The sequence below is a fragment of the Canis lupus genome, chromosome 37 (genome assembly GCF_003254725.2).
Source record: "Canis lupus dingo isolate Sandy chromosome 37, ASM325472v2, whole genome shotgun sequence".
NCBI lineage: Eukaryota > Metazoa > Chordata > Mammalia > Carnivora > Canidae > Canis > Canis lupus.
In genome coordinates, this window is record NC_064279.1 from 2186542 (window position 1) to 2203847 (window position 17306).

A 17306-nucleotide genomic window follows, 5' to 3' on the forward strand; every position below is an offset into this window, starting at 1 on the left:
GAGGGCCCAGAATGTGCTGTATACTGTATACTTTCTACACAGTGTCTGTTTTCGGTAAGAATCTTTACTTGATGGCTTATACAGAACTACTCTGCAGTATCAGAGGGCTTATTTTACAAGAAGTAATTAATTTAACTAGGTCGTAAACCCCGTTGGCAGATGATGATGTTATTGGCCCTAAGCCTTGGAGATCTTCTTATGCTGCGTGATTATATAATGTGGGCGCTCAGGGACAGGCGGGAACTCTTTGAGTCCTTCTGGGTCCTATTTAATTCATTACTTCTGTGCTAAATAAAAAATTCATCATGCCTCATAAAAGTGCCCAAGTGTTTCTAGGCAGTGAACTCAGAACTCGCTACTGTGAATACAAATGGTTTGCGGAGAATCATTCAAGCCCTGATGAGGGCAGGGAGGCCGAGCATGAGGGAACCGTTCGAACTACATTTTTTCAAAGACATCGAAGTAAATCTGTGGGTCTAAGAAGAGGATCCCGACACGAAACATTATAAATTATTTGGTGTCTAATTTGACGGTTACATCAGTTTCTAGGGCCTCTCCCGGCCTTCTGCTAAAGGGGTCATGCCGCCTGCCTTGCTCATTAAGACCTTTGCTTCCGAACCCCAGTCGCCCCTGGACTCCCCACGTCTCCGTGTGGGTGGTGGGCATGTACCATGTGTGCATTCGTGGGTACCTCTTAACTCCTCCATAGATTGATGAGGTCTTCTGTGAAGAGAACTCGAATAAGCCTTGCTTACATTCATCTGTTTGGGGGTTTTCCCCCCGATACCGTGATCGAATCCATGGGAGCCCACTCAGTTAACATGCACAGGTTTTCTATCGCAGCAGCAAGAGCCCCCCATCCTCTTGTCCTGGTGAGCTCAAGTGTCTTTCGTTGGAATGTTTGTTTTTTCCTTTCTCATTCACCTACTGCCACTTCACAGAGTTTTCTCTCATAAAAAATATTACTATGTAATTACATGATTAAGTAATAATTGCATAATAACATATATATTGTTCACAATCCTTTACAAGGTACCAGAGAATACAGAGTTAACCTAATTCTCCTTTTTTTATCAGGAATTTAAAATGCCTAGGATCATAGACTAACTTCTGTAACCCCTTTCCCATTCTTTGTCGAAATAAATTCTGGTCTAGATACTCTGACTTAGAAGTATTTTGTTATCGGCCATTTGCCCGTTAGTCCAGAGTATCTGTAAAACCCTAGATGTTCTGTCATTTTCTTGCAAGAAGAGGCTTTTGCCTTGAAGACTTAATATTTTGTTTCTTTGACTGTTGATGAATTTTAGAATTCAACTTGGATTCAAACATATATATATATATGTTTATATACATATATAATATTGAACAAATATATATATTTGTTCATAAATTTACATAGATGCTCCTATGAGTAAGAGAAAATGATGAACTAAGAATTGATTCTAAGCAAATGCCGTTACGTTTTAGCTGTGCTTCTCAGAATTTTGAATACACGTGAAGAACATACCTTTTTGTCTCAAATAGAATCATTTTCTATTTTTACAATGTACATGAAAGACATCGTCATTGAGAATATGTTTACAGGATTAAAGTATCCACAGTCTGTTCAGGAGTGTTGTTTTGGAAAATGCTTCCAATTTTATGCTGTGATTGCCAAGATCATGTTTAGTTACTTTCTATTACAGTCAACATAATTCAAAAACTAGACTTCGTAATGTTGAAGATGATAGTTCTTGATTCTTAGAAATATATTTCATTCATAGAGGTTGTTATATAAAGTTTTTATTTGGATAAATATCCAAATACTTGACTAAAGATACAAATTTATTTGAACTTTAGCAAGAAGGGCCAAGAGGAAATGAAGCAGAAAGCTTCATGAGATAACTATTATTTCCTGTTTCCAGCATGGTGAAATATTATGAGAACAGTCTTCTAAACTATGTTGCATCTTGCAACTTATCCTTACTGTTCTACTTATTTCTCTAAAGTAGTGAGCATCTCATGAACTGCTTAAGTTAAAATCATGAATTATGTCAGGGAAAAAATTATAGGACTTGGCTCTTTTAGATAATGAGGCTGTTTAAAGAAAACTACTCTTTTTTTTAAAGATTTTATTTATTTATTCATGAGAGACACAGAGAGGGGCAGAGACACAGGCAGACGGAGAAGCAGGCTCCCTGCAGGGAACCTGATGCGAGACTCGATCCCAGGACCCTGGGGTCACACCCTGAGCTGAAGGCAGACGCTCAACCACTGGGAGCCACCCAGGTGTCCCAAAAAAACTACTGTTAACCCTGGCTTCCAAAAATGAATAATTAAAATGAGCGCAGTATTAGATTTCCTGAAGATAGTGAAAAATTGAATGTACAAACTTTTTACTAACTTAAGAATATGTATCCTTGAACTGTATTTAGAAATTATGTTTGAATTACTTCAGTAAATTTTAAAGTTAATAAAAATTTTTCCTAAGTTCAATTAAGTTCACTCATGTTTCTATCTCAGTAGATTCTGTGGGTTTATATGCAGTTTAATAGCCAGATAATGTAAGTCCAATCCAAATTCCAAAAGATCTATTCCTAGTACCATTTATTTAACAGATGTGGCTCTGAGAAAATGTGATTGTGTTTCATGCTGGCCATTATAAGTCTCTGAGATGCCAAGTCAATTCCAACAGCAACCAGAGAATTTTGATTCTTGGTTGATTCTTGCCTGTAAACCCACCCCCAGCATTTTGTCCCTAAGAGTCCATACTGAACCAGAAACAAGATTCCAGAGAATCCAGTGTGGTCATGTGTCTGAAGTTTGAGATTTGGCTACACTGAGGTCCATAATCACTAGAATAAGCAAAACAGCCTGGCTTGGACTTCTAATATTTATTGTCAGCTTACCTGAAAGGAGACTGACCTTTTCATCTAAAATACATATGTTTAAAAAAAAATAAAAATAAAATACATATGTTTATATGTGTGTCTGTTGGATTTGCCACTCTCCGAGACCATTATTGTGCCTATCAATGCTTTTAGTCTTCTAAGAGTATAATGGGTGGAAAGATGGGCCAGAAATTCCTGTCAAGGATGTAATAACATACATGCCGGTGGAGGGGAGGATGCTGAGCAAAGGTACCAATGAGAGAGTGGGATGATGAGAAAGCAGGCCTACAGGTGAGGTGCTTCAAGGCCAGACTGCAGAGTCAGGATGCATGGGCAATTCAGGAGAGGCAGCCCAGAGTTGAAGACCAGATGGCACAGGATGTTAGGAATTTACTCAGCAGGTAGCGTCACCTGAACTTGAAAGCCAGAGAGCCTAGAAGAAAGTATCCTGAAGCAACCAGAAGAAGAGTTCCAGTTCAGACTGAGGGATAGAGGAAATCGTGGCACCAAGAAGTCAAATGACATGTGGGAGCATATAAGCTCTTTGTCCATACAGACATGATTCACCAGCTTTTAGACACTGAAACCCTGAGAACAGTGGGAAATGTAGTTCGGAAACTTGACACACCGGCAGGCGTGTGAAAGGACGGTGGCTTTCGGGAGAAGGGAGTCCCAGAGGCGAAAAGATTGGCATCTCTCAGTTACAGTCCCTAAAAGGAGACAACCAGAATCAGCCATCACAGACCACCGGAGGATCTACGGGGGCCCACCTTCATTACCCAGGAAGCAGACTGGAGGAAGACTTCCCTGCAACCATTGCAGTAGTACCCAGCCGCCCTCCTCACTTCTCGGGGCTCCATGAGATTGTGTACTTGGCCTGTACCCTGTTTGCTCAGACCTCAGGCCTTGAGGACTTTATGTGACCTGATGTAGATTCGTGTTGCTCAGTGGCTCTGGTAGTCAGTGCTCGTGGGGGTTCTCCAAAGCCCTAAAGCAGGTGTCAGGCGGTGAGCTGCAAGGCATTCCAGTTGCCTATTTGGTACTTCTTCATGGTGAGCAGTGGAACAGGAGGCCACCTGTGGGTCTCTGTACGAGAAATGGCAGGGTGGAGATTTGCTCCCGTACACCCGTGAGCAGAGGCACTGTCACTCGGACTGGACGGGGGCTCCCTGTTCTCGGGCTGTGACACCAGTACACAGGCTCCAGGGAAAGCAGGATTTGGGGCATGAGTCTCCTTGCCTCAACTGCCCAAATGAAGGTGTGTGTTCAATTCTGCTGACAATTAAGAGTTGAGCCCTGCCCTGGTTATGGAAAAGCAGAACCAGGGCAGCTCAGTGAGAAACAGATTCCATGGTACACCAGTCTGGGAAATGTAGCATTTGTTTGTTTGTTTCTTTTTTTTCTTTTTTTTTTTTTTTAATTCTAATTATTCATGAGAGACTTAGAGAGGCAGAGAGAGAAGCAGGGAGCCTGATGCCGGACTTGATTCCAGGACCCGGGGATCATGACCTGAGCCAAAGGCAGATGCTCAACCACTGAATCACCCAGGTGTCCCAAGTGTAGCATTTCTAGAGCCTTTTCTAGAATTCCACCATGCGTGTGATCCTCCAAGAAGCCTTTTTAAAAGAAACCTATTTCACTTTGTCTAATTCGTTTGACTTTTTTTTTTTTAATTCGTTTGACTTTGGACCTCATTTTCCCTGAACATCTATTAATATTCCTCGGAAGGCAGTATTAGAAAGATCAGCTTCTGGGAGGCAGATGCTGAGGGGGGACATGGGCTGAATGACACCAAAGGATAAAGCCACTAAGACCAAATCTTGTCGACTTTTGAGCTAAGAATTCTGGGTATCCTCAAGAAGCTGGCTTCTTTTAGCAACTTACCTTTCAGAGTTGCTAGTAAAGCCAGTGAAAACAACTCTGCCCCGAAGAAGCTAGCTTTCTTGTTACCAAGTCTTTGTTAACTGCTTAGTGGTTTAAATTAAGTTTGAGAGTAATTAATTTAGTCTAGTTGTGAGCAAACCAGTTTGATTTAGACAATATTTTTGAGGACAGTTCTTTTAAACTTTAAAAATATCTTTGTAAAGCTACCCAGATTACCAAATTATTTTTGGCTTGAATTATCTATATAATATCATAGTTATGTTTAAATGATTATTTTAAGAAGATTGTTCTCCTGACATATTGTTGGCTATATTATTTAGCATTTTTTTTTCATCCTGGTGATGATGACCTTTAAGCACAGTTCCTATTATATCTGAGTTAATGACATGTCATTGAATAGAAAGCATAAATATATATTTTTAAATGTTTACCTTTTTTTAAGTTTTTATTTAAATTCCAGTTAGTTAACACACAATGTAATACTAGTTTTAGATGTAGAATTTAGTGATTCAACACTTAGATACAGCACTTGGTGCTCATCACAACCAGGGTACACTCCTTAATCCCCAACACCCATTTAACCCATCTCCCCACCTCCCGGCCTTCTGGTAACCATCCGTTTGTTCTTTACAGTTAAAAATCTGTTTCTTGGTTTTCCTCTCTTTTTTCCCCCCATGATTGTTTTATTTCTTAGATTCCACATACAGGTGAATCATACAATATTTATTTTTCTCTGACTGACTTACTTCGCTTACATAATAATATATTCTAGCTCCATCCATGTCATTGCAAATGGCAAGATTTCATTCTTTTTGGTGGCTGAGTAATCAGCCACCATATATATATATAAATATAAATACACATTACATATTCATTATTATGTATATATGTTCATTATTTTATATATATATATTATACGTGTGTATGTATATATATACAAGTGTCACCCTGATGTATTACCCTGAATATATAGAGGACCATATATATATATGTGGCATATATATATATATGTATATGCCACATCTTTATCCATTCATCAGTCAATGAACACTTGGGCTCTTTCCATAATTTGGCTGTTGTTGATAATGATGCCATAAACATCGAGGGGCCTAAATCCCTTCAAATCAGTATTTTTGTATCCTTTGGGAAATACCTAAAAGTGCAGTCGCTGGTTCGTAGAGTACTTCTATTTTTAACTTCTTGAGGGACCTCCACACTGTTTTCCAGAGTGGCTGCACCAGTTTGCATTCCCACCAACAGTGCAAGAGGGTTCCCCTTTCTCCGCATCCTCGCCAACGTCTGTCATTTCCTGTGTTATTAATTTTAGTCATTCTGACTGGTGGAAAGCACACATATTTTAAAAGATTTCTGAAACATTATTTATTCCCAGCTATAAAGGTATTTGAAGGTATTATTAATGGATCCTCTACACCAATTTCCTTCCTCCAAAATGTTTTTACCGATCTCTACTAATTTATTGATACAATTTGTTTTCATCCACAGAGGCCAGCAAGCTTGTTATGTCCTATGTAGCAGCTGTTTGTGGAAAAGGAGCAGAAGTGAACCAAGTCAAAGAACAGCTTTTGCAATCCAACCCAGTCCTGGAAGGTAGGATTTTCTGTGTACATTGGGTCAGTGTGACTCGTAAAGTAGACCGAGTTTGCAGAGCCCTTCAGGGACCACGTGGGCTGGGAGGTGGGCCGAGGGCCGAGGGAGAAGAGGAAGTAAGAGATTCAGGCCCAGATCTGCTGAGCAAATGAGCTGTGTCTTAAGAACTCTTGGCTTCAGGTACTTAAAGGAGGAAACAGTTTACTCATCTAAAAGGAGCTCCCACTTACATTCATTTTTTTCCCTTTCAATTTTTATTTGAATCACTTCAGTTTTGCCTAAAAATGATCAGCTGATATTTGCATTTGATTTGAGGGCTAGGAAAAACTTGGTGGAAAAAAAAAAAAAAGCATGTGTGCAGTGCTATTTTATCATTCAGGGTAACACCTGTGGCTGCTTATTTCTGTTGTCAGACGGGCGGTGCCAGAGAAACACCTAAAGGACTATGTTTTTCAGGGTCACAGAAAGCCTAATCCTGACTCTAGAATTTAGATCCTATGGTTGGCCATCTGTGTGAGTTAGCTCGGGCTGCCATAACAAAACACCAGAGTCTGGGTGGCTTAAACCACAGAAATTAATTTTCTTACACTTCTGGAGGTTCAAAAGTCCAAGACGAAAGTGCTGGCAAGATAGGCCTCTTGCTTGCAGGTGGTCATCATCATGCTGTGTGATCACAGACCTCTTCTTTGTGTGTGGTGGTCAAGGGCAGGGTTGGCTCATCACTTCATCAAACCCTGATTACTTCTCAAAAGCCCCACTTCCGAATACAGTCACATAGGGGTTAGGACTTCAACATAAACATTGGTGGGGGGCACATAACATGTAGTCCCTACTGCCATCAGAAGAAGCCAGAGGTGAATCCCCCTAATGCCATAGATATAAACCATTCTTTGCTTTGGAAACAGCAAATCAGTCTTTCCCTACTGATGGCAAGCCCTTAATGTTGCTTTATATTGTAAGAATGTCTTTATTGTTGCTTAATACAGTTGTCGGGATAGAGTAGGGTTTCTCAACCTCATCTTGGACTGGATAAATCTCTGCTATGGAGTGCCGTCCAGCGTACTCATTGTAAGATGTTTAGCTGTGTCATTGGCCTCTACCCACTCAGTGCCAGAGGTACCCCTTCCCCTAGTTGTTAGCATTGAAAATGTCTCTGGACATTGCCAAATGTCCGCTGGTGGGGAAGGGTCAAAACCAGCCCTGATCAGAGTTCTTTGTTCTAGACTTTGTTCTCTGTGTTCAAAGTCTTGGAGGGTCAAGATTTAATGTGGATTAAAGCAGAGGTGCTTTGGGGTGAGTAGGATGCCCCCAAGTGTGGAGGGAGGGAACCCTGCCTGTTGCCTTTGTTACCTAGACCTAGCCCCTCCCACTTTATTACAAAGAGACACCATGCCTCTTCATCCCCAGCTAGTGAGACAGGACTACTGAAAATACTTTATTTAACCTGTGAAAAGCAAAGGCTGAAACATCTATTCCATTGATACGATCTCTTCTCCCCTTTGGTACCTTAATGACTAAAGAAGCCATTGCAGAAAGTGCTGTATCTTCATTTTATGAAGTATTTGACTTTTTGTTTACTTTGTCATTTGCTTTTAAGTCCGGTGCTGTATGTGTATTTCTGCATATGCTTATTTTAAGAATGCTGTGAACTAAAGGAGAAGCAGTGTGGAATGCTATAGCTTGCATCTGTGATGAGAATCTGGCCCTTTATTTGATGGTATTTGGAATGAGGCCCCAGTGCAGGAAATGGGAGAAATGTCTGCTGTGGGCATGTATTATTTTTTATGGGAATGCTTTACTTTTTAACTGGAACTGCCACTGTAAATGAACATTTAGAACAATGAACTTAAAAAAACAATGGAGGAATGTGTCTCAAGTGTTCTATAATGAAGCACTTGTCTTTGATTCTGTGGCTCACAATAAAAGACTTTAGTGTTTAGAGCTGTGTGTGCAACTCAGATTTGTTTGATGAAAAGATGGTTTATGGCATGCAAATGGCGCCCTGAATAAAGTTTTTTTGAAGCAATTCCTTCACTTGCCCTTGACCTTCAAGCCACAATAAACTGTCCTTTATGCATCAGCATCCCGAGCTGGACTTTGGGGCTGTGCGAGTTAGTTAACTTGCCACCCCTACATGTTCATGCCCACCAGAAAGACTGGCCTGTGAAAACATGAGAAACGTCATGGTCTTCATGACCAGGGGGCAACACTCAGCACTTTCAGGGCTGCATTTATTAAAGCCTTTTAGCTGGTGGTGGACATGGATAATGATGTAAGCATCCTTTTTTGATATTTCCTGTGTGCGGGTTTCCCCACTCAGCAGAGCATCTCAGCTGATTTTTCACTAAAGAAAATTTGGCCTCAGGGACCTACCACACTATACCCCTCCCAAGCTTAGCTGCTGATAGGAAGAGCTTTCCCTGTGTTGACTTTGTAAGTTTTGACATAACTGAGCAGGAACCAACTATTTTTTTAAAAATCAAAAACATACAAAGGCCAGCTAACACGAAATGTAACACATCGGGTTTGGCTACTGAGTATCCCCAGTGAACCTCAACTGAAACACATGGGCATGCCTTGATCACGTGACTGCTTTCAGACTTAGGATCAGCTTTTAGCCCTTGGTAATCATTTGGGCTTTTGTTACTCTAATCTTCCCTCTGTTTAATTTAATGAAGTTTTGGAGGCTTCCATGGATTTGATGCCTGGCCTCTTAATCCTAAAGATTCATTTTTCTGGTTGCCCCATCACTGCATGCTCTTCAGTCCTTATTAGCTGCAGTGGGGGCCCAGGGATCCTGGTAACAGGGGTGGATGGGGTGGGGAGTACCGGGAGAAATGCAGGATTTTGTGACCATCTCCAGACCCATTTAACAAGATCCTTAGGTGACTAGTTTGCACATTGAGGTTTGAGGTACATTGCTGGGCTTCTTCCAAAGCATCAAACGGGGATCCCTCTGCTTATATGCCTTATATTTTGATTCAACTTAATTCTCTATTACCTTGGCCCAGAGTAATTTGCCCCCTACTGTGCGTACAAGCTTGGTGAAACCAACCCTTTTCTTTATGACACTGTGAACCACCTGTATTGATCAGGAGCATTCTGTGCCTGGGGTGGCATCAACCTGTGGGTCTTGTGTGGCCTCATTTTCTTAAAAGGGATCCTGTGGGAGATTCGGCTTCTCACGGCAGCTAAGTTTGGAATAAACTTGGATTGTGCCTTATGGGCCAATTTGGTTTTCTTTCTTCCTGGAAAGTTTCACTTAGGTCTGATGGATATGAACTCACGAAACTATGTAGTATTTTTAGCCCTATTGGAAATGATATTAGTTTCCAAATCTCTTATTCTTTCTATTATTTCACAGTTATGTACGTGATCACATTTCAGTAGCTTTATTTTAAAATTAGTTAAATAAAGTTTCTTGTGCCTTTTTCTATCTGGAAACCTCATCGAGTTCTACAAAGCCTTTGGTGATATTAAGCAGTTATCTCTGAAATAACTGATGATAATGGTGGAGGAGAATACAAGCCTTGCTTGCTATCTGTCCACTCAACTGAAACAGTAAAAGGTATTTAATTAGACAAGATTACGTTTATAGTAATATTTGGAAAAAATTCCATGAATCATAGGAATGACTCCTTTTTTCTGTGAGCTTATAATAAGACATGGAAGTTTTAGCAACTTCTTAAGACTTGTGTTCAGTATGTTTCTAGGGAAGTTTGGTCAGAAATGTCATTGCTACCAGTTGTATTTTCTAGGATTTATAGCTGTCAAATATTCCGTTTGCTTTAAATTTCTGCTTGAAATTATTTTTCTGTCAATTTCACCCATGCATCTGTTTCTTTCTTACTAGCTTTTGGAAATGCCAAGACTGTAAGGAATGACAACTCTTCTAGATTTGTAAGTATTTGTATAAGCATAAGTGTTAACACTAATATTTAGCTCATGTATGTTTAAACAACCAGTAGATGTTTAGTATTTCTTAATATACACATTTGAAAAATAAGAACACCATTGCTGTTCAGACACTGAAAGTTCTCTGAGGACTATTTTTTGCTTTCTGGGATTTTTCTTTTTAATTCTTTTTGGAGTGACAGCATTTTCTTTCATACTTTCTTGTCATCTATCATAGACTTCCATGGGCAATTTAGATGAGGCTCTTTAGAAGAACTCTTTCCTTATCGGAGTTTTGGTATTTAAAAATCACAATTAAGAATCAGATTAAGTACAAGGAAGGATAAACGGAGTGTCAGGTTTGTGCACTCCACAGCTTTTGTCCTTTATTCAGTGGGGCGGGGAAGGATGGAAGGGTACGCTGAAGCTTTATAGAGGTAAAGACATCCTATTTGATAACTTCTGGCAGGAGGTGGAGAAGAGGACTGGAGGGTAAAAACTGCAGCTAATTGATGTTTTGAGTTTGGTTGAGTTGGAAAATGCTAAGTGCAGCAATACACACCCGCCTGACCAGCCCTCCCCAGCGTACACTGTGCACGGCAGCCCACTGGGGTCTTTCCAGCTGAGCACCCGCTGTCCCTCTTTTGGTCTCTATGGAGACACAGACGTTGCCCTGTGGCAGCGGGGGGGAGGGTGGGGTCCGTCGAATGTGATGGTGACATTTTGAAATTGTCCCCTTTTTTCTATAGTTTAACCAGTCTTACACATTTTATAATAAAAAGTCATTTACCTTATAAGCCCTCTTTTCATATATGTTACATGGGACCCTTTTTTTTTTTTTTAAATTGGAGTTCAATTTGCCATCATATAGCATATCACCCAGTGCTCATCCCATCAAGTGCATGGGACCCTTTTGGATGATTTTTATGCCTCTCTGCCAGAGATCCTTCCGGCCCATTTTCCCCACTTCTTTTAGTCTCTTTTTCTTTTGCTTTTTTTCTTGTTAGAGTTATCCAGTGCTTAAGGCAAGACAGTGACCTCAGGTAGAGGTAGTTTTGGTAGCTTGAAAGTGGAAGGCTGAGGTGCCTAATTCCAGGCTGTGAATTTTTTCCATTGGATTAGCCCCTTACGTGGTTATAGCTGGTTCGAGCCATGTCTTTTCCTGTTGTGGTAACATGGCTAATCTCATTATATAAATAGACTTAGAAGCAAAGTGTGGGCAGATAGAAGTAATTCCAAGAGATCAAGCTCCTTTATGGAGATTTTCCTTTTTTTGCTGTTTGCAAATTATACACATAACTCTTTTAAAAAAGTTGCTAAATATATTTAGTCTGTAGACTATAAAAATGCAGAAAACCATATCACCTCAAGAGTCATTACTACTTTGTGATGTCTGGAATCTAGTGAAAGGCTTGGCAGGTGATTTAGTTTAATAAGTAACTTCAGAGAAATCCTGTTATAACATGGGTATTAGGCTGTGAGATTAATACTTGATTATAGACTAAATCATTTCATGTCCAGTTTTTTTTTTCATGTCCAGTTTTTAGTAACTTCCCTGCTTTGTAGTCTGAGCCTTGAGCAGTAATATACTCAAATCCACATTATATTTTGATAGGACTCTGCTATATTTAAAGTCATTATACACACACACACACGTAACAGTGAGTTATGCATTAAACATTTGTACTCTGGGGAAATTGCATTTCCTTTGACTGTGTTTGATGAACTTCTTGATCTCTTCACTGAGAAACGTGGTAGAGTGTGCAGTGGGGTCGTTATGAATGCTCAGTGCAGCTGACTTACTAGACCAGTGTTCTCATGGAGGTGCCCCATAGTATTCCCACCCCCCAAGTACCTCTGGTATGATGTATTGAACTTCTATTAAGAAAGTGACCTCCGCTGTTTTTGAAAAGACACATTTTAAGTCTTTGGAAGTCACTGTTGTCCACCAGGGGGAAGGAGGAGGAGTAATAGTTGAGCATCTGCTATAATGGGGAGAACCAAGCTAGGCACTGTAGGGGAGGATGCATAGGGTCAGGAAAACCCTATTACCAAACCTTTCATTCAGTAAGAATTAAAAAACAAAACAAAACAAAGCAAACAAACAAACAAACAAAAAAACCACACACACAGCCAAACCCTGTACAATGTATTCATTTGTTTGAAACCTCTGTTTTTTTTTTTTTTTTGTTTTGTTTTGTTTTTGTTTTTGTTTTTTTTAAATAGTTAAGCATAGGTCTCCCTGCATCTCCTCTTGCAGCTGATAGACATTTTCCTACTGGCATCCAGAGTGATCTTTACAAATTTAAGTCTGATCACTGCTCTGCTGAAAGCCCTCCGTGACTCCTCCTTGCACCTGGAGTGCAGTACAGGCTCCTCTGGGAGCCTTCCATGCCTGCATGCATGAGCTGGGGCCTGCTGCACCCCGCCCTTGCTTGCCCAGCCTTGGCCTTTGTGACGGGCAGGAGTGCTGAGCACCTTCTTGCCTTAGATCTTTGCAGTTGCTGGTCCTTCTGCATGATGTGCTCTGGGTCCAGATCTCTGGATGGACTTTGCCTTATATCATTTAGGTCTCAATTCAGATGTCACTTCATGATGCCTTTTCTAGACTCTGACTTCATTGTGCTTTTATTTTTCGGGCATTCATTAGTCTCTGGAATTATTGTGTGCACTTTCTCTGTTTCTCTCTGGTCATGGACCTTAGAGGGTGGGAGCCATGGGAGCCAGTAGCTCAGCCTTCTTGTCCACCATGTTTGGCCCTAGTACCACAACAGTGCCTGATGTCATAGTAGATACTCAGAAAACATTGATGAATGAATAGTTTTTTTTTTTTTTAAGATTTTATGTTTTTATTTGAGGAGAAACAGAGACACTGAGAGAGAGAGCATGAGCAGGGAGGAAGGGGAGAAGCAGCCTCCCCGCTGAGCAGGGAACCCAACGTGGGGCTTGATCCCAGGACCCCCGGATCATGACCTGAGCCTAAGGCAGATGCTTAACCAGCTGAGCCATCCAGGTGTCCCGAATGAATACCTATAGACTAGTCGGAAAAAATGGACGTGTCTAAAAGTAATTATAACACAGCATATAAAACAGTAAGTTCCTCATGATTAAGTTCCCAAGACAGTTTTATGGAAGTTCCGAATAGAGAAGCTGGTGGAGTCTGGGGGCAGGGCACTGTTCTGAGTGGGGGCCCCAAGATTGAAATGTACCCCCACTGAGTAGAAAGCGGGAAGAGCCAGCAGTGCCCCGTAGGGAAGTCGAGGAGAGAGACCGAGTGGACCTGCTTTCATCCGAGGTTGTGGCTGGATGAGAGGGTCTGTGAGAGGAGCCATGGGAAGGTGGGGAAAGAGGGGTCGGGCCCCCAGCTAGAGGGCTTGGAGTATCAGGTCCAGGGGGGTGGACTTTCTTTCCTTGGCAGTGGGCAGGCCTTGGTTTTCTCTGAGTAGACTGACTCATCACAAGCTCATGGGACCAATGCCTTTCCAAGATGGTCTGTGTTCTCAGTGCAGTTAGCTTATTCCTGGTCAGCTGCCTTTTCCACTCCACACGGGGTTTAGTGTAGTCTTCAAACCCCCATCTGTTCCTCTCAATTGATGATACTTTGCTTACTTCATGGAAATCCCTGTCGTCTTCATCCTCGTCCTTGTCCTCCTCCTCCTCCAGGTCCTCAGCTGTGGTGCCTCACCATCCCCAGATCTGTATAGACACCCTCCCATCACACTGGGCAGTTCTCAACTCCCGCCTTTCACTCGTCCCTCCACCTGGTGCTCTTGATCTGGCCACTTGCTGTGTCCAGGAACCATCTTCCACCAAAATCATCTCCTTTCCTATGGTCAGCCTCTGACTGTCCTGCGGAGCATCTCTTTCTTGCCTCCTTTGCAGCTGCTCTGCTCTTGCTGTCACCTCACCAGCCTCATGGACGCCTGTTCTTATGGTTGCTCCTTCCTGCTCTCTCGCCTCCTCGCTGCCTGACTTAGCCCTGACACTTCTCAGTTAAGCTAGGGCAGACCCCAGTCTTTGTTGCCTGTTTTCGTGCATAGCGCCCCGACCTCCTGTAGGATCTATCTCCATAAACAGTAGTGTCCTGTCTGCCTGTCTCAATTCTCAGGCTGTAAGTTCCCTGAGGGCAGGAACTGCCCTAGTTTCCTTTGTGCCTACAGTTAGTATCTAGGAAATGCTTGATAGACATTTGCTTAATGAATAAGAGAAAACTTAAAAGGGACAGATGGCCCTTGACAAGGAAGAAAGCAAAGGCGAGGGAGCATGTGTAAGCTAATACAAAGTCACAGATCGCATTGTTGACTGAGTGTGTGTGATCATGTTTCTGAGCCCCTAGCATTATTTTGAAAATAGAAGGATTTAAGGTAGTCATTCTTGGGGTGAATTATTTAGAAGCCATCTATGTGACTATTACTAAAATAGAACATGAAACAAAAGCAAAGACCACTTACTAGACCAACACACCCTTTTCCAAACAAAAACCAGCTGTCAGGGTTATTCTGTTAGGCTTGTTACTCTTTAACTAGACACTTATAGACCAGTTCTTCAAAAATCACAGTATGAAACTCCATGTGTGTCTCTGTGTGTTTAAGATACCATCTATAAAATGTAATAGGAACCTGGGAGATATACATACATATATATATATATATGTATAATCTAGATCAAAAGCCAAAGAGAGTAATAAAGATCAGTCTTTGATTGGTCATGCATTTGGTTTGAGTAGATATAAAAACAACTTTATGTGTCCCATTTCATCCACTGTCCAATATACTTGGAGTTTCTAGCCATGGCTTAAAACACGTTTTGCTTATAAAAATGAAATAATTTATATTCCCAACTAGTGCGTATACAAGGAACAGTTACTTTTTCCCAGTTTTTATTCTTAAATACACACACACTTCAGACCTTTGAAACCCATCTGAAATGAAAAAGTCACATGCTGGGTAAGAAGATCTATTCTTAAATTAGCAACATGATATGTTAACTTTGAGCTAATGTGGTATTTAGTATGAATTATTTATGGAGGCGTATTGTTTTGCCTCATGGGTACATGAATTGTGTATTAATTACATTTAAGCAAATATGTAAAGGGCTCAGCATGCTGTTCTCTAAGAAGACACGTTGATAGAATATTTTGAGGTAAACTTGAAAACTCACCAAGTCTTTCTTTGGCAGGGCAAATACATGGATATCGAATTTGATTTTAAAGGCGATCCGCTGGGAGGAGTGATAAGTAACTGTGAGTATTTTCCTCGGATCCTTTTACAGAAGTTCAGAATAGCAAGACATATATTAGAATATTATAGATACACGAGTCTTTAAGAGATAGACATAAGACTACAATTTCTTTTCCTTAGTGTGTTGCAGACTATGTGTTAGACTCTGATTTCAGATTATTTTATAATTCCTAAATCTTTTTTTTTTTTTTTTTTTCGAGAGAGAGAGAGACAGAGAGAGAACATGTGTGTGCATAGGGGGAAGGGGAGAAAGAGAGAATCCCAAGCAGTCTCCACACTTAGCACAGAGCCCAATGTGGGATCGATCTCGTGACCCTGAGGTCGTGACCTGAACCGAAATCAAGAGTCGGATGCGTAACCAACTGAGCAACCCAGGCATCCCTCCTAAATCTTTTTTAGAGAACTTATAAGTCTTTACTTTGCAAATCTTTAAAATTTTGCTAAACTAATAAGAATTATTCCAACTGTATTTTGTATTCTCTAGGACTTTAAGTCAGTTCATCAATAAAGGATCCTCCAGGGGTTATTTTCACTAACAAAATTATTTTATGATTCAAAATAAAATGTGAAATAAATAAAATATATGAATAATTGATTTTAGTTTAATAAGATTTTTAGTAACTTTTTGGGTAACATTTAATAAAGTGAGTGGACTTTTTTTTAAATTTTATTTATTTATTTATTCATTTATTTATTTATTTATTGGACTTGTACTTCACATTTTATTGTGGGAAATTTTGCTTGTCTTTGTGTATTTACATAATTGAAATGTGATCAACCTGGTAGGTAGAAATACAGATTTCTTAGCCTCCTTTAATCATGATCAGTGATTATGGAAGTGAATGAAATCTTGTCAAAGGTGAAAAAATGAACAATGTCAGGTGAGTCTGCTTAAAGCCCCAGGTCCAGGGCTTTCTAAAGTGGGCATGATGGTCAGTATTTGTAAATATAGCCCTTCAAAAATACTTTGGGCCCGCAGCACGCACAGCTGACGTTTCTGCTCATGTTGATACTGTAGTTGATTTGTTTGGAAGATCGAAGATGACAACCTAGGGTTTGTGTACTTCCTCCTGGAGTCACAGCCTGGTTATCCTCTTGGATCCTCCTGTGATTTTGAGGCCACACCACTGAACCTCCCATCGCCACTGGCCTCCTCACCACCCAGTGGTGCTACTGGGATTGAAAAAAATCTAAGTTTCCACTAGAAAAATAGTAATAAGTTGACTCAAGAATCAAAGCAACACTCATTAGACTTGTAACAGTGGCATTCCTTCTTCAAATGAAATTTTATGCTGAACCCCAAATAGGAAATAGAGAAAACAAGATCTGACCTGGTTGATGAGGAATATTTAGAACCCCTCGAGCCCCGGGGGCCCCTGAGATCTTTGCTGATGGGCTCCAGAGCCAGAGGGCCACCATTTGGAAATCAGCATTCTAAGTGATTTGAGGAAAGTATACAGCTGATTTTTTTTTTAAGTTTTTAAGACACAATTCATAAGGAAACGTAGGGCTAGAGTTTCCTCATCTTTGAAACAATGGAATTGAACTGGATGAATTTTATGATTCTCCCCGTTTCTGCTATTCTGTAGTTTTTAAATAGTTTAATTTTCCACTTTAGTTTCCATTTTTGTGTGCCATGCATGGGGATTGACCGTATTTCTAAAAAAATCTAATTGTTAGAGAAACATTTGAAGAGAGAGTTTTACTATGAAATGAAATTGGCTGGGATAGTGGTACTTACGTTATGTGTCAAATATGGAAGCAAAAGAAACTCTGCAAACCACGTGAGATATAACCAGAAGCACTGATG

The 17306-nt window shown here is 40.6% G+C and overlaps 1 protein-coding gene across 6 annotated transcripts in view; it reads left to right on the forward strand.

Annotated features, from left to right (window-relative positions):
• The window catches only part of MYO1B (myosin IB), a 175829-nt gene that overhangs the window by 91780 nt on the left and 66743 nt on the right, over positions 1-17306 (forward strand). For all 6 annotated transcript variants that reach the window (XM_035710833.2, XM_049106459.1, XM_049106461.1 and 3 more), the window contains 3 exons: positions 6258-6362; positions 10216-10262; positions 15435-15498. In XM_035710833.2, the coding sequence (XP_035566726.1) occupies positions 6258-6362; positions 10216-10262; positions 15435-15498 (216 nt within the window). The remainder of the gene's footprint in view (positions 1-6257; positions 6363-10215; positions 10263-15434; positions 15499-17306) is intronic.